This window comes from Gymnodraco acuticeps, unplaced genomic scaffold (assembly GCF_902827175.1).
Source record: "Gymnodraco acuticeps unplaced genomic scaffold, fGymAcu1.1, whole genome shotgun sequence".
Taxonomy (NCBI): Eukaryota; Metazoa; Chordata; class Actinopteri; order Perciformes; family Bathydraconidae; genus Gymnodraco; species Gymnodraco acuticeps.
The window spans coordinates 815,646-838,605 of NW_022991216.1; the positions used below are offsets into that span (position 1 = coordinate 815,646).

At 42.1% G+C, this 22,960-nt stretch overlaps 1 protein-coding gene across 1 annotated transcript; it reads right to left on the bottom strand.

Annotated features, from left to right (window-relative positions):
- Positions 1–1,292: 1,292 nt before the first annotated feature.
- On the bottom strand, positions 1,293–13,701 carry enc1 (ectodermal-neural cortex 1). The gene is made up of 3 exons (XM_034238973.1): positions 13,389–13,701; positions 6,263–8,079; positions 1,293–3,796 (listed from the first exon to the last, which is right to left on the bottom strand). The coding sequence occupies exon 2, from the start codon at positions 8,071–8,073 to the stop codon at positions 6,298–6,300; it is 1,776 nt and encodes a 591-aa protein (XP_034094864.1). The 5' UTR covers positions 8,074–8,079; positions 13,389–13,701; the 3' UTR covers positions 1,293–3,796; positions 6,263–6,297.
- Positions 13,702–22,960: the final 9,259 nt, after the last annotated feature.

Genomic DNA, 22,960 nt, shown 5'->3' on the forward strand with positions numbered 1-22,960 from the left:
ATGTTTTTTAAAACATAGTAATTGATGTCTTCAAACTACATATGTGTCTGAAAAACAAAAGATAGTCAGATCTGATATCAAAGAACAGCAAATCATAGTTGAGGTGCTAATAAGATAATGTTTAGCATTTTGAATAATGAAGTACTTGTCCAATAAGAAAACATTTTCCATCTTAAGATCTTAAAAATGTGTCCTCTTAAAGGCTTTTCCTCATACAAGGAATGCAAATCATAAGACCGTTGTAAAACCACTGGTAAACCAAGGTGGGGTATACATAATGTTAAACCGGTAGTAAGGATTTGTTTTAAACCAGTGGTCTTAAAATACTCCACTTCAAGTAAAAGTCCTGATTTCAAAATGTTACTGAAGAAAAAGTACAAAAGTGTTATCATCAAAATGTATTCATTCTGCACAATGGCCCATTCAGAATAATATACAATACGGACGTATTGTCTGCTAAATATACTTCAAGTATCAAAAGTAAAAAGTACTCGTTATGCAGAATGGCTCCTTTCACAGTTTTATATTATTATGGTTATTATATTATCCTGTTTTTTTAAAAGTATAGAGCATTTTTGTATTGTCAATGTGGACCAAATGTAGATACCTGAAACACCGTGTATAGTACTGCATTATACCACATCAGCATATCATGTGTTTTTATATGTAGAGAGTACTGTTCAAATAAATGTTGTGGAGTACAATATTTGCCTCTGAAATGTAGCCAAGTGGAAGTATAAAGTAGCATTAAATGGAAATACTCAAGTAAAGTACAAATATGTCAAAGAGGTACTTAAATACCTTGAGTAAATGTACTTAGTTACCTTGCACCATTGGGAACCACTCTGCGATGTATTTCACTGATGAAAGTGTGAGAGGGGGTGTAGGGCAGTTAAAGGGGAGGCAGGTCAGGGAGGGCGAAAGGAGAGAGGTGCTTTTTGAGATGTCGTGTTCTCCTCCAGCCCCCACAGTTTGCAGATAAAGGCTGCCGTTGCCAAGGTGACTTGCCAGAGAAAGGAAAAGTATCTGGCTGTGTTTCGCCTGTTCTTGTGCAGGAAGCTTAGAAGCCAGAGGCACTGATAAGATGATTTCAGTCCCTCCTCCACAGAACAAAAGCTGTACGCATGATATACTGCCTTAAATACCTCAGGACACCCTGGCTGCTGCTTTCACTCCAAAGCTGCCTGAATATGTGAAACATGCAGTAATGAGAGCGCACCTTATGCTGTGTTCACGCTGCTTTTCCCTTTTAAACATAAATGATATCCATACTGAAGACAAAGACACAATGCTTTACAGTCAAGAGGAAAAAACTCTTATGTTTATTAGCCATGAATTTCACATTGTGAAAAAAATCACATGTACAAAATAATGCCATAAAAAATAGAAATTAAACTCTTACATGACAAAGAAAATGAAACTGATACACATTGACAGTCAGTTCTGTCTAATTTTACATCATTATGCAAAGCGGGACACTGTGCTCCAATCTGAGCCAGCTGGATTTCCAGATGAATCCGAGGATAAGTGGAGGGCAAGAGTAGAAAGGAGAAGTGCCACTCGGCAATTAGGTGCAAATTGAGGGGGCATTCATTGCTCGCTGTTGCTAGGGAAACTTGGGAAAGCAATGCTCCTCTGATTGGTGGGGCCAGAGACCCTGTGCTCAGTGGTTGGAGGAGGTCAACATAATGAAGCCCCAAGGGTCTCCAAAGAAGTCCTGAAATTGCCAATAAAAGGAAAACATCTTTTGGGTGGCTTCAGGAGCAGAGCAGGAATTTATAGAGCTGTTTTCCCACAGATTTGATTTTTGTCATGAATCCACGAGGAAGGACGAAACAAATGTATACATATTCCACCAAAACATAACCTCTTACATTGAATTCAATGATCCCATTAATATTCAAATGTAAAACATCCATGTTCAGGCAGTTATAGACAGACATACAGACAGAAAACACTGATTTGAGTTACAAGCGTTAAGCAAGTGTTTAAGACATTCTCTCTTTTTGGTCTTTAGGAACTTGCAATGTCGTTTTTTTCATATTTTTTCAATGTGCATTATTGACACTATGGTGAAAAGCACTGCGGTGTCTGCCCTTATCAATGCACAGCTTAATGGATTCAACTCTTTCTCAACCTAATGGTGAAGAAGACTGGGTTTACACCCCCGATGAGTTAAGTTAACACATGTGACAGTCCTCCAGTTGTCCTTGAGACAGCTGGAGGAATGTCCCACTCTGAACCATGTCAGGGTTAGTTACAGGGCCACATACTGCACTTTTTCCAGGTTTGATACTTTCTTGATTTGTTGGTACTGTTTGGCCCCCCGACGGCACAATTTAAGACAGGCGTGGAGTCCGTGGACCCAACTGTGAGCTTAAAAAGAACCTATCAAAAGGGATAATATTTCAACCCCGTTCAGTCTTCCTATGTGGGCAGCAGCCTAAACTGCTTCACCCCATCAGTAATCCAAGCCATTCTTCCTCTTCCACACTCTTTTAACTTTTTAAAAAACAAGTTCCTCCTGGTAAAGAGTGAATTGTGCAAAATGCAGCCCGACTGAGATCAAATAAAACACAACACCTGGCCATGCATGACGCAACCCGAACATACATTCACATAAGAATGCAGGCAGAGAAGAAATAAATAGGATTAAACATATTAAAATAACAGAGTAATCATCATTGTCATATAAATTAAGACTACATTGCAGTGAGGTTTTAAAAAAAGAAACTGATTCATTCTCAGTTCAGTTTAAGGTGACAATATTTCTGTGACAAGAGAAGGGTTCATGCCAGAGTTACTGAATCACTATGAGTGGACATGCTGTAGGAAGGTTAAGCGGTGAGTCAGCAGGCGAGCAACTGCTTTTTATCAGAATAACAGAAGCTGCGTTAAGTGTACAGCTGAATGTGACAGTTTCCTTTATGAATACCGCCTCTGTGTACAGTGGGTTAGTTAACCGGCACTCAGCGGGCGTTAATGCTTCGCTGCAAAACAGCAAACATGTAAGGTCGCAACCCCAAGCACCTCCCCACCATCCTCCTCAACTTCAGCTGGTGTTGGTCGTCAACACCTCGCGGCTTGCAAGTGACAGCAAACGGCCAAAGCCTTCATGAGAGGAACACTTAAAGGTTTTCTTTTGTGCGTCAGAGCTGTTAAAAGAAACGTCTCTGAAAGAAGGAAAAAACAAGGGTCAAACAAAAGAGCTTATTAGAGGAGAGAAAGGGGGAGAATTGCTCCTTCATTGTGCCTTTTTTAAATCAGCTATATTCAGTCAGTTCCAACACAGCACACCAACATTGCATTCTCCATCCCTCAATCTAAGTAGAACATCTATCATGCTATACATTGCAGCCTCGATGAATAGAGTATTATTTTTCTTCTTTTTTTATCATGGAGAAAAACATCAATACAGATCCGCACAAGCCTGTCATGACTAAATGGGAGAAATGCAGGCTCTGTGTTATGTGTGCAGTCCTCTATGGCAGCATGAAAGCAGGAGTCTGATATGCCATATGTACACAAGGTGGTAGTTTGTGCCTCATGTAACAAGCAGCAGGTTGTTTGGTTTGTGTGTGCGAGCTACTGTGCTGTATGCCTCAGCTTCTTTCTCGGAAATGAAGGACGACATCATTCCAGTGAAAGTGTCCAGCTATTGTCCAGTTTCTGCCTCTTCTGCGACAACGAGATGAATGCGGGTGTCTGTACATCACTGCTTAGTTTCTCTTCTAGAGGAAGAGGATGTGTGCTTCTTCACAGTTGGAGTCCAGTAGATGATGTAAAACAGGGAAATCTGAGGGAGACAAAAGAATCATTTGTTAAATGGGTATGACGCCTTTAACTCAACATTTAAAAGGTGACTTTTTAATTATTCAAAGTGAAAAGGAATCCTAGAAACAGAGAACAATACACAAGGCTCAGGCTCCTTGATTACTAGGCCTTTAAATGTTGATATATCACATGATGGTATTGACCTCCATCATTTTTGTTGACCTCAATACTGTGTGAACATTCTTGTATGTGCACATCTTTTTGGATATACTGGTATTGCATTTTTAGTTTTACTCTTAAACAATAATGATAATACATTTGATTTCTAAGCGCTTTTTCAGGTGCTCAAAGACACTGTGGTGCCATGTATTTGGTGTCTGGTACTTTGTTTTTCAACCTCCAAACATCTACAATTACATTCAGTCACCCTGAAAATAGGACTGCATTATCAACACAGAAGGCAGTCAAAAATACTTCGTTATTGTATTCTCTCAAAACTCACTAAATGCTTTCCAAGGGGGAAAACTCCAAAAAGGAAGTAACTCAGACAAGTTAGGATTGTTCCCCTGGGAAAAACCGAGAGAACTTCTTCTTTCTCTCAGCTACGATCTCCTTCTGTGAGGTCTAACATACTTCCTTCCCCTTTCATTCCTAAACAGTCGGCCTTCTTTTCCATTCCTCCACATTTCGTCTTTTCAACGCTTTCAGTGAGGAGACTGTCAGTTGCCATGACAGGCAGGCGCACCAAAAACAAATTCAGTGTTAAATAAGTAGCAGGATTATGTCCTTCACTGAGCACTGTGTTGCATTGGCTTAGAGATAGTTTAAACCTTCAGTCTACTCTCTCCTTTTCAGAGATGAGTCACTGAAGAGAAAGGGAATAATAAGTCTTAACAAATATTTCATCCTGTGGAGAGTGGAGGAACATCACAGTATGTGAAGCTGCTCTGCTGCTTCCTGGCATTATCACATGGGAAACGGTGCCTTTGCTGGACAGCTGGGTAGTCATTCTTCTTCTCTCATTGGCTTTCTCAGGAGCTTAGAGCCCCGAGCCATTTTAATAAATACAGCAAAATGAGAAAGACTGCCTGCATGGGTATGTCTGGGGGCAACAGTGTAGGGTGTAGCGATAGTTTGATTTGATCATGAGCCTGCAGCATGCAGAACGATCCGCTTTGCCAGCTGACTACCCATGCTCCACATGCGTCTGGCCTGATCATCATCAGAGCAGGAGAGCAGGGTTACATTGAGGTAAATAAGACATACATGGAGGCAGAAGAGACACTAGAGTATCACAGGAAATGTTCAGACCACCACTAACAAGGGCTGAGGGGGGAGGAGGTGTACGATTCTCCCTCCTCACTTCCTTTCCTGCCACATCTCTGTCACCTCTGATGAATGGTTTCCGACACTGCATGAGTCGCCGGCCTGCCTTCCCTCTCACCGCCGTAAAGACCATAACCTCGTCAAAGGAAGGCGGCAGAGAGTGGATTATCCTTGCCAGGGTGTTGTAGCCTGCTGGTGTGTGGCTTGTCTAATTGGTAGACCCCCATTTCCCTCTTAGAGGGATTTCCCCCACAGGAGCAATACAAGTATCCTATTCTCTTTCAATTACCCTCTCTGTCCTTCAGCCCATCCCCACAGCAACATAACTCACTTAACTAACGCACACAAGCCCCCATGAATCCCCTCACCCTGCCTCCGCTAGAGCTCCTTTCTCACTTCTTCTGAGAATACTCACTTACGTACTGTCAGTGTTTCTCTTATTCTGAAAATATGAGACACCCAACACGCATACCAACATCAATGCAGGGTATCACAGATTGTCATATATGTTGACACATCTGCAAATACAGCCTACATCAATGTTTTATGGATTGCATTTTTAGATATGTTTGACCTATTTATCTCTGTATCTCTGCCAGATTAGAAGCATCACTGCCAACCTGATACTGTTTATGTGGGGTGAAGTGTGAAAATGAAATATATGCCAATATATTTGGTTATATTCATTATTATTATTATTATATAAATACACTGTATATATTTAAGATATGGAATACTTATATTTGAATCTGCCTCAAAAACACCACATTGATTTGGCTGTAATTAATTAACAAACAAAAACTGTGCACACTTTAAGAATGCAAATGAACATCAATGTTGCACCGTTAGCTAAAGGAAAACCTGTCAAACGGTTACTGCCTTGGTATTATATAGAAGACAGACAGTTTAAATGAGCAGTTTAAAAGGCTGCAGAGAGCTTTTATCCCATTCTTCTTACTTGGCAAAAGTAGCCTTGAGCGGCTAACCACATGCAGAGATGAGAAATGGGCTACATAAGTCTGGTAAGCTCATTTTCCAAACTCTAGATTGTTTTCATTTCGAAATGTGTAGTCTTCAGACCCAACTTTATGCCAATTATTTTTTACATATTTACCCCCCAAGACCTATAAACAGACAAAGAAAAGTGAGATGTCAAACTTACCTCATTGAGAGGGTGTAGGAAGAGGGTTTTGGGGCTCAAGCGGGCAGATGCTTCCAGGTGCTGACGAAAGCAGTGGGAATGAGTGAGTATGGCACAGTAGTGATGCTGTTCCAAGCATCCAGCGTGGGGTCATAGCAGTCCAGAGTTTTACACCGCTGTGTGCCAAAGTACCCACCCACAACGTACAGTTTATTTCCCGACGCCACAGCCTGGCAGCTCATGCGCTTGGCCGTCACGTCGCCAACTTTAGTCCACTGGTAGCTGTCACTACTGAACTTATAAGCTGAGCATGCAGAGAACTCTGTGTCCCCGCCCATGACGAAGATCTGGTTTCCCAGCACGGCAGCGGCTGTGTAGCGCCAGGGCTGCGGGCAGGACGCGGGTACAGACCATCGGTTCTCCTGCGGATCGTAGCACTGCACCTTGGGCAGCTTGTCGTGGGTGACGCTGGTTCCTCCGAAGGCAAAGAGCTTGAGCTTGACGCTGACCACCGCTGCATTGCTCACACCCTCTCTCAAAGGAGCCACCATTGTCCACTTGTTCGCCACTGGGTCGAACTGCTCCACCTGTTTGAGGGATACCGATGGAGAGGCTGGAAGGCAGCCGGTGGCAGCTGTGTGACCTCCCACCACGTAGAGGCAGTGTTTCAGCTCCGCAGAGCCATGGCCAAACCTGGCAATGAGCATGGGTGCCGCCTTCGACCATTCCTCTTGGACGGTGTCATAGACCCACACATCTTTGGATACACCATTCTCCGAACCTCTGCCACCGGTGATGTACACATTACAGCCAATGGCGCAGGCGCTGAACTCCTTCCTGGGGCTGGGGATGTCAGACTTGGGGATGATCTCTTTGGCTTTCTGGTCCACCAGGTACAACTTGTCACACATGAAAGTCTGCCCTCCCAGAAGAAAGAGGGCATGGCTGGTCTTCCTTGGTCGGGCACAAGGGCTGTTAACCACGCCATCGTTCTGCAGGATCTTCAGCTTACAGCGGATAGCTTCATCCACCAGCTCCTTGCTCTTAGGCTGGGCGTTGATCAGCTCTTCTGTAGAAACGTTCTCCATGAGAAAGATGGCGGGCAGCAGGGCCAGGCGGACCGTTCTCAGGAGCTCTGGAAGGTGGCAGTGCCTCTTTTCCAGGTCGTAGTTGATCCAGTTAAGGGCCGCCTCATAGACCAGTCTTTCATCTTCTGTCTCTAGCTCCTCATGGGACAAAAGCTGCACCACCATATCTTTGGGCAGTTGGAGGAAGTCCTCTGTCTTGCAAATAGTGGGAAAGTTGCTGAGGCACATTCCCCAGGAGAGCTCTGACAGCTTGATGCACTGGTGGGCGTCAGACAGCAACAGCATGCCAAGGCAGTTAGAGGGGTGCAGGTTTCTCTCCAGGAATTCAGCGCAGGCATCCCGGATGTCCTGAAACTCCAGCATGTCCCCAGCCTCCAGTAGAGACTCTGCGTTCTCCTCATTGATGACCACACGTGATGAGTAGGCGTAATCCAGCAGGAGCTCTAACACCTCCGGGTGAAGGGAGTCACGAAAGTCGACCTCGCTGGCCTGACTCTCCCTCAGCCCGCCGCTGAACATGGCCTCAAAGTAGCGGCTGCAGGCGGCCAGAACGGCGCGGTGGCATGGGAAGGAGCGGCTCCCCGCATGAAGCAGGACGTCTGTGAAGAGCCGCTGCTGCCGCAGAGAGTTGAGGTGCATCAGCACACTGTCCGCATAGGAGGACTTGTGGAACAGGTAGATGTTCATCGAGCCGGTGCTGGTTCGGGATTTCCGGTTCTCATGGACACACACAGACATTTTCATTGAATCCTGAAAAAGAAAAGACAGGATTTCTTAAATACATTCTATAATGAAAGTCCATTCAGGTGTGGTGCCCCCACAAATAGAGTCAAATTCTGTGGGAAACACTGCCATTACACAAGATTATTCAATGTTTTGCTGAGTAGAGGATTGGTATGAGTTCGGGTTAAGTTTTGTGTTCATGTGGTTTTTGCCTTTTCAAACAGGAGGTAAATTAAATGGTTTCAAATTAATTTCTTGGCTTTACTGTAGGTGCTCGTTCACTCGTTGAATTCACAATCATCTTTCGTTTTTTATCTTGAAGTTGCTACGATCATAAGCTGATAGAGTCCTTCTTACTGACTCAAAGTAAAGACAGTCGAACAAAGAGTGCAACCCCCTTCAACATCAGCTAAAGGGGTGCCTTCGATGTGTCAGTAAGACAACGAGAGCACACTCCTCTAAGTAAAATTACACACATCAATTATATCTGCCAGGTGAAGAACATTTTGTGAGTTTAGCACCATGATATTGAGTTTCCCGTAACGAGGAAGCAAGTTTCAATAATGATATAGAAACCTGTTCCTGTCAAGACACAGTTTAAGGAAGGAAATGGGATCATTATAGTGTTATGAGAAATTATGTTCTATATTGGATCCATCTATATTCACTGAAGAAGTGTTATTGCCTAATCTCAGCCATCACACTGGGATATTGATGCTGAAATATTGCGTTTTGCAACTGTAATATCCATCTTATGATGATGATGTGCCTTTTTGGTGAGTATTGCAATCCTTCCTCAGAGATACATTAAGCAAGAGATCCGAGATTACAAGTTACACAACAGCAGACGCCTGGGAGTTATGAAGGTCAAGTAGATAACTATTGTTTTCTCGCACTACCAAGAGGCTTTTCTGCTCCAAACCCCAAGCAGCACTAATCCCCTTCTTTTAGAGATACCATGATTACAAGTAAGTCTCTCTTTGCAGAGGTCTTTATAAAGTGAGGAGAGAAGGAGACAGCGGGACTCCTTTAAGCCTCTGAGTAATGCACAGAATTTACTCCACTCCCCTCCAGAAAGTCACAGCCTATCTTCACTGTCCTTGCCCTGTCTTCGCTCAGAACTCACATTCATTCGAACCAGTTTCTAGAATTGTCAAAAGTGTCTGGCACTATGTTTCGACAGGTACTGTGTCCCTGAATGACCTAGTAAATCACTCCAAATGATTTAAAGAGTTCAAAAGTTCCCAGATGTCATAAGTTATCTACAACCTCGCTGCAAAAACGAGAGTTTCCATTTTCTTGACATTGCATCATCTGCTCATGGTCCTCAGAATGCTGTTTTCATGAATAGACAATCAGGTGTGAACCACACTAACAATTAAAAATCCAATGCTGAGCTGTGTTGCTCAATCCTTTATCTTCAATCAAATGTTATTTTTATGTTACAAGTTCCTGGGAAATGACGAAATCCAGTTAAACTAACTTCCAAAACCAGCTGCAACCCAGACTGGCCGTTTGGCTGCAGCTGTCAAAGGGAAAACACAACCTGTGTTAGCAAAAGGTATTTAAACCACTTGCATTGCATTCCAAGCTAAGCCTCACTCAAAACAGGTCAGGAAGCTTGCAGGGATAGAAGATAACTTGTTTTAATTCTATATAAAGCTACAACCATGAGTACATTCTCAGGAAAAATACCATGTATTTTGAGGATCGAATAATCATTAAATGTCAGAAAATGCAGTTTTCAGCTCTTCAGATAGTAGTATTAGTAGTATTATAAAGTAGTATTTCCTACTTTTCTCTGCTTTAATCATATTAATATTTATGTCATTGGTTTTTGTAATGACAAGACATTCAAAGACACAACCTTGGACTTTTTGAGGAACAAGTAATTCATTTGCAGATTATTCTATGATGAAAATAATCGTTAGTTGCAGCCTTATGGAAGTGCTATAATAAGAAAGTGTGTGTGTTACCATTCTTTACAAGCCAATTTTAATACGTTTTGAAAAGCCTCAAACAATATTACTTGGAATAGTTTGACATTTAGTACAGGCATTTTTAATTAAAAAAACGAATTCTCCATCTCATTATGGTCGCAGTTTTAAACAAGTGGTTAACAGTTTAAATTGCAACCAAACAAAAAGACCAAAAAACGACTAAAATTACTAGCTTTGGTTTCGAAAATTATCATGGTTTGGTTTAAAATAGCATATTACTTTTGATACATTATTTCATTTGATGTCATAACAAACATAATTCCATGTTGGTTTTTAATTTCACTTTAATATAATTATTCCGTTTAAAGCCATGCAGTAGTTAGGTTAAACAAAGTTAAATGTAGTTCTGGAAAGTATTCCATTTAGAAGTTTTGTTCATCCAACACACTGTACTTTAATGATAATAATAAGAGCAAGATCTTCCTTTATCACAAGTTGATTAAATACAAAACCAACCAAGCAGCCTTGGTTCAACAGGATTTATTGCATTCCAGCTATGGCTCAGCTATAATGAGAATACCTTAGCCTGCTCTCACACCTGCAAACATCACCTCCCACACACACACACACACACACATACACACACTCACATACACACACACACCATGTATACATCACTTCAGGGGACATTACATACATGCATTTCCTGGAAACTTATCCTAACCTTAACCATAACCAACACATGCCTAACCCTTATACCCTTAACCTTAACCTTAACCTAACCCTAACCAAGTCTTCACCCTAAAATTAATGATTCCCCTTATGGGGACCTCCAATTTGTCCCCATAAGGGAGGTGAGTCCCCACACGTGACTGTGTAAATAGATTTAGGTCCCCACAAGTATAGTAATGCTAGGCCACACACACACACACACACACACACACACACACACACACACACACACACACAGAGTACTGATGCTGCAGTATGCATGTTTGTTAATTGTAAGTTGTAAGTGGCTTGATTTGGATAAGTGGCCCTAATAACTCACCACTTGGAGGAGGTTTTGCAGATACTAATAATTAGCATGTTAACAAATATAACCTCCAGTCGTCAGGTCACTATCTGACCGGCAGATAAACACTTCTGCCAGTGAAACAGTTGAGGACAAATCAACAGATATGATCAAAGGATGCAGTATGATAATGCTTTGCTTGTAGGAGGAATAGTGAAAATACAATGATTTCATATTTATTTAAAACATGTCTGCATTACCGAAGGTGTTTTGCATTTATTTAACACCAAACAAAGTTGTCCTTGGATGAACGTGCTCACTCGTTCATACAGTGGGTGCAGTGCAGCTGAACAAAGAGAAGAAGAGCAGAGATTTATGCTATTTGCATATTAAAGGATAAAGCCTGGATTAACAACTAAACCTGCAGGACCTGAAAACCCTGTGTTCTTTTATTTGTCATTTCAATTGGAATGGTCCTTTGTTATAAATGTGCTTGTCCACAGCATAGGCCCTCCTGTAGGCATGATTTAATAAATGCCAATAGCATCTGATCGGACCTTGAATAGTTTCAGAATAAAAAATCATAAATGTTTTGTAACTCTTGTTTATATTGTATTCCAGTTCGTCCATTGGCTGTTGTGTAAAAATGTTTTTCTGCAGCTGCATAACATCCCTCTGCATTTAAACTCAACACATGTAACACAGATTATTGGGGAAATCAGATTACTGCAACCTATATAACCATAATCCTGTTTCTAATCAGCCTCTAAACCGTGATGCATGTGAATGTAAACAATATTTTTCGATTTTGAAAAAAGTAAATAAATTCACTTGACTATGTCCCTATTTCTGGCATTTTGTTATCTCGTATTGTTTGGTTAAATCCTGGAAGATGAATGCCAAATGAAAATTATTTATATTATTTGTGGACCATCAAGGAAAACATTTGTTGACAACTTTGCTTAACTGTTGTCACTAGCTGTCAGTCTTATATCTCCTCTTGAAATGAAAGTTTACCAATGCCGTAAATAAGAAAAAAATCCTTACTTCAAGTTTGTAATCTTGATATAGAAAAAGTAATACCCTAACATTTTGGTCACCCTTCGGTTTACATGTGGATTTACAATGGTATTACATGTTGCAATACTGAGGGAAATGATATGAGAAGACTTCGAGGAACTAGGTTGGATATTTTTTTCTAAAAGCGCTACACATCCTCTTCTCAGCTTCTCAAATATGAGGATGTGTTGCTTTTCTTTGTCTCATATCATAACAGTCGGACAACCTTTATGTTTTGGGAGTGTTTGTCAGACAAATGTGTAGTGTGAAGACATCACCCACTAAATTGGAACATATTTTAGACCACAACATTAACCAACTAATTCAAGAAAGTAAGATTAATTGCTAATTAATGATGAAAATATTGATTAAATGCCAATTACATTTGGTTGTAGACCTCAAATCAATACTTATAATCATTATCATCTATACAAAAATAAGTACTCATTGTATTGTTACTCCCCTATCAATGTTATGTCCCAGTAACAGAGTGCATTCACACCGACGTGCCCTGAGAGGAGGAAAATATGCCATCAGTGTGAGAGCGAGCGCTTGGCTGGATGTCTGTGAGAGTTGTCATCCTCACAGAAAACAGATCCACAGCCACAGAGCAGCAGAGCACATACATGCACACTCACTAAGCACTCAGTTAAAAAAGAAACAGCCATGCCGCCTCTGGTCTCTCTATCTGAGGCCAGGCTGCAGTCTGTTTAAAATCATTGCCAGGTGTTCACAGTCAACCATGGACGCAGGAAGAGGGATTGGTGGGAGAGACTTCTAAAGTAAACACCAGGCGTATGTGGGCCAGATCTGTGCATCTGCCACTTGGAGGGGGAATTAAATAATTAAACAAGATGCAGAACATGGGGACACAGCCAGCAGCTATTGATCTGCATGTCGGCATCAATCCTAATCTCAAATGTATAGTCCAACCCCAATTGTCCACACACACATCTGAGCAAGATTTGTACCAAAGCCCCATGCCTGCAATGAGAAAATAGTGTTGATCATCACCAAGAAGAGCGTGTCACACCTGATGTCGCCTTCAACACATGCAAAACATCTCGAGCATGCAGGGATGAGATGCCGAAGAGAGCACAGAGGACTGAGAGGGAATCTCATGAAAATAAAGACAATCGATACCAAATGATAGCTATATTGTCAGAATAAAGAAATGTCAACAGCATTATCTTTTGTCCATAAGCCTGCTTTCTGTTGCGCTTTCTCTGCCACAGATCCGGAGTTTTCCTTTATTTAAAAGGGATGCTGTTACAATACAATAATAAGCTATAACGGGAGATGTGAGTAATTGTTCAATTTACCTCTTTGGGTGAAAGTAGGAGTTCATTTGGGTCCGCAGTATCCCTCGAACATGCCACTTCTGACAGAGCCACGATGCCGCCTTGCGCTCGGGAGTCACAACTCCTTGATAATTTCCGATAAACTGCTGGCGGATAATCAGGGAGGATGAGGACGGTTCTGTCAGGTAACAAGCAACAGTGTGTAGACAATCTGGAAATGTCAGTATAGATAAAGGAAGCGTAAAAATGAACGTGCTTTAGAGTAGAGGATGAGCTGTTTGGAGGCGGCTGCTCGGCTCCTGTGTGGCGGTGCGGCTCCTGCGCTCCCAGTCCTCCTCACTGAATCAATGGGTGTGTTTACAACGAGAGGGGGAGGACCAGCACCAAAGGAAATGAAGAGAGGTGGCGGGGGGGGGGGGGGGGAGGGGGGGGAGAATGCAAAAAGATGTGGAGGTCTCCCAAGGCAAGAGTTTCCTCCCACACACACACAAACAAACACATCTCCGTCTGATGTAGGTTCTTTAGGTTGAAGTATTTCAACTACACAATTTCATAAGCCTCAACTCAGGAACCTTTTAGCAGTGTGAAATATCTATAGGCCTACTTTACTACTAATAAAGAAAGGGGAAAGTACTTTTTAAAGTAACAATGTTACTACTTTCTTGAGTGGCCTATTCCCATTTGTTGTGCTTGTTTATATCTGATTCCCTGCATTTCAGAAGGGATGATGTACCTTTAACTTTACTACATCAGATTTAGATAATATAATACGAAATCAAAGACAAAACACCTTTGGGTTGAACTCAAGGCATCAACGTATGGTGGGGGTAGCTCAGTCCACAGGGACCGGTTCAAGTCCTGAAACGACAGAGGGGCCCCTGAGCAAAGCATTGTTCCTCCACTGCTCCCTAGGTGCAGAGACCTTTTCTTAAAGCAAAGTTTAGATATGATAATGTCAAATCAGTCGTGAACAGTAAGAACATTTGTAGTAAAAGTTTGAGTAATTTAGTATTTGCATTTTAAACTAAAGGTAGGCTATATACAATAATGTCAGATCAGTAGTAAGAAAACGTAATCAATACTTTAGTATGCTTGAGTATTTCTATGTTATGCTTTATTTCTAAGTTCAAACAGGCACAACCATACAAGTGTTAGTCTGTATATACATAACCCAAATGTTCTAACTATAGTACTGCAATGAGAGACGGTATGGGAGAGTTTGGAACGTTTTGAACCAATCATTTTAGAGTGTAACTTTAACTCTATAGGTTGCATTTGTTATTTTAAATCTAGCTTTTGAAAGATGTGTTTTTTTTAAAGACACACATGCACAAACTCATTGCCACTGTAGCTGATGATAGGTTAGTAAAGTAAAATAAATGTTTTGTTTTTATGCATATGCAAAAACCAAAAAATATTTTAAAAACAATATCTTGTAAAAGAGACTTGTTGTTTTATGGAGCCAAAGCAAACTCACTACAGGATGCCATAGACATACAGTAAATCCCATAGGATTATAAAGACATTGTGGTTTCTGGTTGGGGTAGCTGGAAACAGGAAGTCCAATTATAACCCTGGACATCTTGTGTGAGTCACATCTGTGGTCTCTTGTCGGGAATTTTGGCTGTGACTGCACTGCAGTGGACCCTCGAGGCTATGATGTTATTGTTTTGTTTGTTTGTATGTGCTGTGGTGATCGGATCGTTAACATACTCTCATCCGGTTTCCTGTCCCCCATCAGCTGCCTTTATGAAGACAGACATGACTCTATTATTGTAGCTTCGTTTTCAGGAGATCACAGCAGAGTGTTTCTTAGAGAAGAGTGTATCTGTGAACAGAAACTCATTATTGCAGCAAACGCTCCATGTGACAGGAGAGACATCTAGTGGACAGCATCTGTGTGGGACTACAAGTGCCGAAGATTGAAAGCTTAAACCCAAGGGAATAATTCATGTATCTGTTTTCTGGTTGAATTGGCTTAATTTCCTCATTGTTTTGGGGTCTCAGATTGTGTGTTATATTTGCACTATCCTCCTTTAAATGCACAATTTTATCGTTGTATCGTTTATTTTTTTATATTTCTATTCTATGCTATTTTAAATTTGTTTCTATGTTTTTTACTGGTAACTGTATTCTATGTGATATCAATTTTCTGTGAGTATTTTAAGAGATGAAGCACTTTGAATTGCAATTATTATATGAAAGGTGCTATACAAATAAAGGTTATTATTATTATTATTATAAATAAAATACAAAAGGTATTTAAGAACAATACATTATGTTATATCAGACACTAGAGACACCGGAAAAAACAATATTTAAGAAGTAATCCAAACTGGCAAACTACAAATGCATATTTTTCCTATCTGCTTTTCATTTAAATGTGTTTCTCATGGTTATTTGTATTCTATTTTATTTTAAGTTAATAATTATTATTTGTTGTAGTTCAAATATTGTGCAAAAATAACATGTGAGTGAATATAAAGTGTACACTGTAAAATGTTTGGCTGTAAAATTACAGTAAATTACTGGCTACTAGTTGCATGGATTTCACAGTAATTTACTGTAAATATTTCACAGTAATTTACTGTAAATATTTCACAGTAATTTTATAAAAGTACAACTAAATACTATGACTTTACAGTTGCCATGCCCATGGAATTACTGTGATATAGCAGTACAGAGCTTTGGTATTATGGTACCTTGCTGTACATAAATTACAGTAATTACTTGTATTTTCACACTTTTACTGTAGAAGTAATGTAACACATTAGCCAGTAATTTACTGTAAATATAAAAATGTAAATAATACGATATTATATTGTAAATTTGACTAGATAACTGGGATTTTACCATAACTACACAATTCAATCAGCTCAATCAACAAAGAAAAACAAAGAAAATGCCCATTTTAACTTTGTATTACTCCATTGAAGTGCAAAGTACATTTCACAGTGTCTTGGACATGTTACGGCCCCAACCTCTACTCCGCGGTATGGCTCGTGCTGAGACCCGCAACATGAAAGAATACACGCAATAACCGGTACTTGGTAACGAGCATTTATTGATAATCAGCCATTTGCTCACACAAGCGAAACGGGAAACAAAAAGAGGTCTGGAGGACTGGCCAAAAGGAACAAACAGAAGGAGGGAACCCGAGCCAGCCCCACCACGGACCGTAGGATATTTCATCTGTGGAAGCCGTAGTACTGTAAAAAGCACGACCAATCATTTTAGCCGGCCCGGCTAAAATAACTGGATGGCCTACCTGCCTGTCAGCCTTCCATCTGTGCACAAACTTACACTGAACAAAAATATAAATGCAACACTTTTGTTTTTGCTCCCATTTTACACGAGATGAACTCAAAGATCTAAAACATTTTCTATATACACAAAATAACCATTTCTCTCAAATATTGTTCACAAATCTGAAAAAATCTGTGATAGTGAGCACTTCTCCTTTGCCGAGATAATCCATCCCACCTCACAGGTGTGGCATATCAAGATGCTGATTAGACAGCATGATTATTGCACAGGTGTGCCTTAGGCTGGCCACAATAAAAGGCCACTCTAAAATGTTCAGTTTTATCACACAGCACAATGCCACAGATGTCGCAAGTTTTGAGGGAGCGTGCAATTGGCATGCTGACAGCAGGAATGTCCGCCAGAGCTGTTGCCCGTGAATTGAATGTTCATTTCTCTACCATAAGCCGTCTCCAAAGGCGTTTCAGAGAATTTGGCAGTACATCCAACCGGCCTCACAACCGCAGACCACGTGTAACCACACCAGCCCAGGACCTCCACATCCAGCATGTTCACCTTCAAGATCGTCTGAGACCAGCCACTCGGACAGCTGCTGCAACAATCGGTTTGCGTAACCAAATAATTTCTACACAAACTGTCAGAAACCGTCTCAGGGAAGCTCATCTGCATGCTCGTCGTCCTCATCGGGGTCTCGACCTGACTCTGGTTCGTCGTCGTAACCAACTTGAGTGGGCAAATGCTCACATTCGATGGGGTCTGGCACGTTGGAGAGGTGTTCTCTTCACGGATGAATCCCGGTTTTCACTGTTCAGGGCAGATGGCAGACAGCGTGTGTGGCGTTGTGTGGGTGAGCAGTTTTCCGATGTCAATGTTGTGAATCGAGTGGCCCATGGTGGTGGTGGGGTTATGGTATGGGCAGGCGTATGTTATGGACGACGAACACAGGTGCATTTTATTGATGGCATTGTGAATGCACAGAGATACCGTGACGAGATCCTGAGGCCCATTGTTGTGCCATTCATCCACGACCATTACCTCATGTTGCAGCATGATAATGCACGGCCCCATGTTGCAAGGATCTGTACACAATTCCTGGAGGCTGAAAACATCCCAGTTCTTGCATGGCCAGCATACTCACCGGACATGTCACCCATTGAGCATGTTTGGGATGCTCTGGATCGGCGTATACGACAGTGTGTTCCAGCAACTTCGCACAGCCATTGAAGAGGAGTGGACCAACATTCCACAGGCCACAATCAACAACCTGATCAACTCTATGCGAAGGAGATGTGTTGCACTGCGTGAGGCAAATGGTGGTCACACCAGATACTGACTGGTTTTTGGACCCCCCCCAGACCCCCCCAATAAAGCAAAACTGCACGTTTCAGAGTGGCCTTTTATTGTGGCCAGCCTAAGGCACACCTGTGCAATAATCATGCTGTCTAATCAGCATCTTGATATGCCACACCTGTGAGGTGGGATGGATTATCTCGGCAAAGGAGAAGTGCTCACTATCACAGATTTTTTCAGATTTGTGAACAATATTTGAGAGAAATGGTTATTTTGTGTATAAAGAAAATGTTTTAGATCTTTGAGTTCATCTCATGAAAAATGGGAGAAAAAACAAAAGTGTTGCATTTATATTTTTGTTCAGTGTATCTCGTGCCCTCATTGGTCATGTGCGCGTTCCTGTGTGTTGGAGGAGGGGCTCTGTAAGAGGCAGATTTTTTCTGGTTGTGTATTTTCAAATTCTAGGCACTCGAGCTGGTTTCTCCAAAATTACCTACCCCACCTTTAAGAGGCATACATAGAAGACACAACAGTCAATGTATACAAAAACAAAATAACAAATAACAGTGACTTTAAAATGGATGAGGATGGATATATTACAACAGTAAAAATATGTAAAGTCGTGCAAATGACTGTCCACTGGATGTGTGTCTATCTGTGTGTGTGTGTGTGTGTGTGTGTGTGTGTGTGTGTGTGTGTGTGTGTGTGTGTGTGTGTGTGGTGTGTGTGTGTGTGTGTGTGTGTGTGTGTGTGTGTGTGTGTGTGTGTGTGTGTGTGTGGTGTGTGTGTGTGTGTGTTGGGACTAACGCGTTACAAACTAACGCGTTACTGTAACGCAACTAACTTTTGCGGTAACTAATAATGTTACTAGTTACCTATTCCCATTCAGTAACGCCGTTATAGTTACTGTGCTTTAAATGGGTGCGTTACTGCGTTACATTATGTGATCCAACTGAACCGAATCTCCCTGCGGATGTAACTTATAGGCGAATACAGCGATGTCCTCTCACAGTACCATGGAAAAGTGAAAGTGACCAGAGAGGAGTGATGATTGGTTAACGCGGGGTACATTTCAGGGTAAGCAAATCAGAGACGAATCTTAAACTGAAGCTTGACTTTAAAGCAACGGAAGTTTCATGTAAGTTTAGTTCTTTCATTCGTAGCTCGGGCTGTGGGGGTGCTAGAGACGGGAGCATGTTGATACGACCTTCCTAGCCGGAGATATGGCCGCATTTTACAATAACCTTCCGTTGGGTCGCTTAAAAACAAATATTGCAAATCGAATCGCAATATTTGTCAGAAAAATCGCAATTAGATTTTTTCCAAAAATCGTGCAGCCCTAGTGTGTGTTATGGTCCAGGGGGAGGGAGGGGAGGGGAGGGAGGGAGGGAGGGGAGGGAGGGAGGGGAGAGTGTTCAGCATCCTGACAGCCTGGTGTAAAAAACTGGGTAACACTTTATATTAAGGTACACAAATTAACCATCAACTAGTTGTTAATTAACATGCATGTTAGCAGTATATTGGCTCTTTATTAGTCATTATAAAACACGTATTAATGCCTTATTCTACATGACCATATTCTACTAAGAATTAATAATAAGCCATTAGTTGAGAGTTTTTCCTCAATAACACTCTAATTAGTGCTTATTTATTGCAAGTAAGGAAGTTGTTGTACATGAGTTTTGGTCTTAATATGCTCTGCTCAATAAGGGCCTAATAAGGCAGTATTACCACAAGAATAGTAATTGTCCCATAATAACACTTAACAAATATGAGCTATTCTTATGTAACAAGACATGAAACTATAAGTGTTCATTAAGTCTAAATAACTCAAAATTAGGTATTTATATCTAAGAACATGTTCCCTATTTTAAAGTGAAGTCTTGTTCATAACCAATATTTAGTAGTTTGACTCTAATTGACCAAAACAGGTTCCCTATTCTAAAGTTGCCTGCTGAAAAAGTTGCTACACTTTGTAAATACATTATAGCACACAACTACTGAAATTAACCTCAACAGTACATGAACAAAGTAGGCGCACGTTGAAATATCTGTTTTATTAATGAACCACTAAAGAGAGGTTCAGACACATGTACCAAAACATGTCAAGTTTCACCAAGGCTGAGAACACATAGCAGCCTTTAATTTTTTAATAAAAACAGATTTTCAACCGATGTTATGTATTTGTGATCATACTGTGTGACCTACTTGTATGTACTTACACACCAGGTGTACTGTTCTCTCTATGTGTTGTGCTGTCTCAGTGTGAACATAGATTAAACAGCCAGCCAAACTCTTTTGAGAGCCAGGGAGTGAGCAGCCATGCTCCTTGTATTGAATTATTTGCAGTCCACTGACATTTAAATGGAGTGAAACTATAAAAGAAGAAGTTACAAGGCACTTAATGATCTCATTCATGCAAGTGTAACATACACAGATTAACACATAGGACCGATAAGTGTAAACAAGGTAAATATAGCTAATGCTAGCTGTGCAATAAGCATGTATACAGGCTAGTATGGCTAACGCTAGCATGTATGCTAACGTTACCGTGTATGAAGGAGCAGTATCCCCGGGAGGAAGGAGCCGTGGACAGGGGAGAGGCTAGACGGGGTCCAGAAGTGCGCCACCCACGGGCCGATGAAAGCATGGGCGACATCCGAAACCGTTGAGGCGAACCGTGAGCCACGGTTAGAGGAGAGGCCAGACAGGGTCCCGAAGCGCGCCACCCACGGGCCGATGAAAGCATGGGCGACGTCTGAAACCGTCGAGACAAGGGAAGAGGCCAGACAGGGTCTCGAAGCGTGCCACCCACGGGCCGATGAAAGCATGGGCGACGTCCGAAACCGTCGAGGCAAGGGGGGAGGCTAGACAGGGTCCCGAAGCGCGCCACCCACGAGCCGATGAAAGCGTGGGCGACGTCCGAAACCGTCGAGGCGAGGGGAGACGGGGTCCCGAAGCGCGCCACCCAGGTGCAGACGAAAGCGTGGGCGACGTCCGAAACCGCCATCGAGGTGGTGAAACAGTGAGAGGGTCCACACGAGGCCGGCCTAGACATGGCCGAACCTCCTCTCAGGCACTGGAAAAAGCTCAAAAGGGTCGTCCCGTCCACGATAAAAAACAGGTAGGTGAAATTGTGAGAGGATCCACACGAGGTCGACCAGACATGGTCGAACCTCCTCTCCAGCACCACAAAAAAAAGGGTTAACAAATGGATGTTAACAGATGGATGTCGTCAGCCGTTAGCTGCTAGCTGTTAGTCGTCGCCGTTAGCTGCTAGCCGTTAGCTGCTAGCCGTTAGCTGCTAGCCGTTAGCTGCTAGCCGTTAGCTGCTAGCCGTTAGCTGCTAGTCGTCGTCGTTAGCCGTTAGCCGTCGCTGTCGTCGGCCCCGGAGCCTCTGCTAGGTGGCGTGCCTCTACCAGGGAAGGTGCGGCTGCGTGTCGGGGCTAGCACCACAGGGGTAAAACACCGGGCGGCCAGGAAGAACCGGTCAGCTTCTTCGGCTAAAGCGCGGGGCTCAACACTAGCCGTGTTAGCGAGCGCTGGCTGGACATGCGGCCGCGTGTCCCGAAGAAACAGTTCCATGAACAAGAAGTCGGGTTCTTCCGTACCTAGCAGGTCGTGCATCATCTCCATGTGGTTGGAAGGCTTGCTATCTCCCAGTGCCGAAACGATGTGGAAATGGCGAGCGTCGTCCTCGGCCATTCCGCGGAGGGCGAACCGAGCCTCAGTCCGTGCGAACGATGCAGCCGCAGACGTCTCCAAAAATCTCCGGCAGTTTGAAAAAAAACGGTTCGGTTCAGTCTCGGATACTTCTGCCAGACTTATGTTAGGGTCACCAATGTAGTGCCGAGAGACGGGAGTCGGAGGCGGTGTAACGAAAGTACAAAGTTAGGTTTATTGAGCATCAGAAATGCACATGTAGTCGGCTTGAAGCCCGGGAAGAGAAGGGGAGAGAAGAAAGGAGGGCACACAGTAAAAAGTTATAACAATAATCTGATTTTAATGGTAAAAAACACAATACGAAATACAGAGTGCCCTGTAACAGAGCACTCCGGGCTCCCCGCTCTACTGCCGTGCGATACAGATATCGGGACCAGCCAGTCAGAAACGGGGCATTTTGCATGAATAAACAACAGTATATATAGACATATTTGGGGCGGAGAGTCACTTCACTTCCTTCTTGCACCTGAGTTCACTCCTTTAATTTCCCAAGGAAGATTTCACACAAACTATATTCTTTCACAGACAACCAAACATTGTACACAGATATATTGGTACATTACTTCTGAACAGAGCTTGAGTAGACAAAGGCAGAGTCAATCATTATCTTCCACCTAACTTCACTCCTTTAATTTCCCAAGGGAGATTTCACACAAACTATTCCTTCCCAAACAATCAAACATTGTACACAGATATATTGGTATCAAACATTGTACACAGATATATTGGTGCTTGAGATTATATTGGCCCCAGAAAGAACCTTGAAAAGAACATGTGTGTGTGCTGATGTAAAGAGGTGTATGTGTGTGTAGCAGGGTATCTGGGTCATTGAGTGTAAGTGTGAGAAGGCTTATATATATAGGATTACTTTAAAACAGTCCCAAATAATACATGTTCACTTCAATACAGTTCAAGATAATACCTGTTTACTTTAATACAGTTTAGAACAATATCTGTTTACTTTAATCCCTCTTTTGATCTCACCTTCAGAGATCAACTTATACACAGCATTTGAAACATAACCACTGTCATTCTTTTCTACTGTCTGTTCCCCAACATTTATATAAATCCATCAGAAGCTGGGATTTAGAGCACTTTAAACCTTTAGGAACAGTCCACCATAACAACTTCTTATGACAGTGGAGGGAGACCAAAATATGTTAAAAAAATGGTCCTTGTCAGCTGAGTCATCGTGCTCGTCCTCCTCCGACGCGTAAGCCAACAAGGGCATTTGGTACGAAGGGGAAGGGGCAGCTTCTCCCTAAAAAAATGGGTTATTAAAACAAAGTTCCTCAAAAAATGGGATATTAAAACAA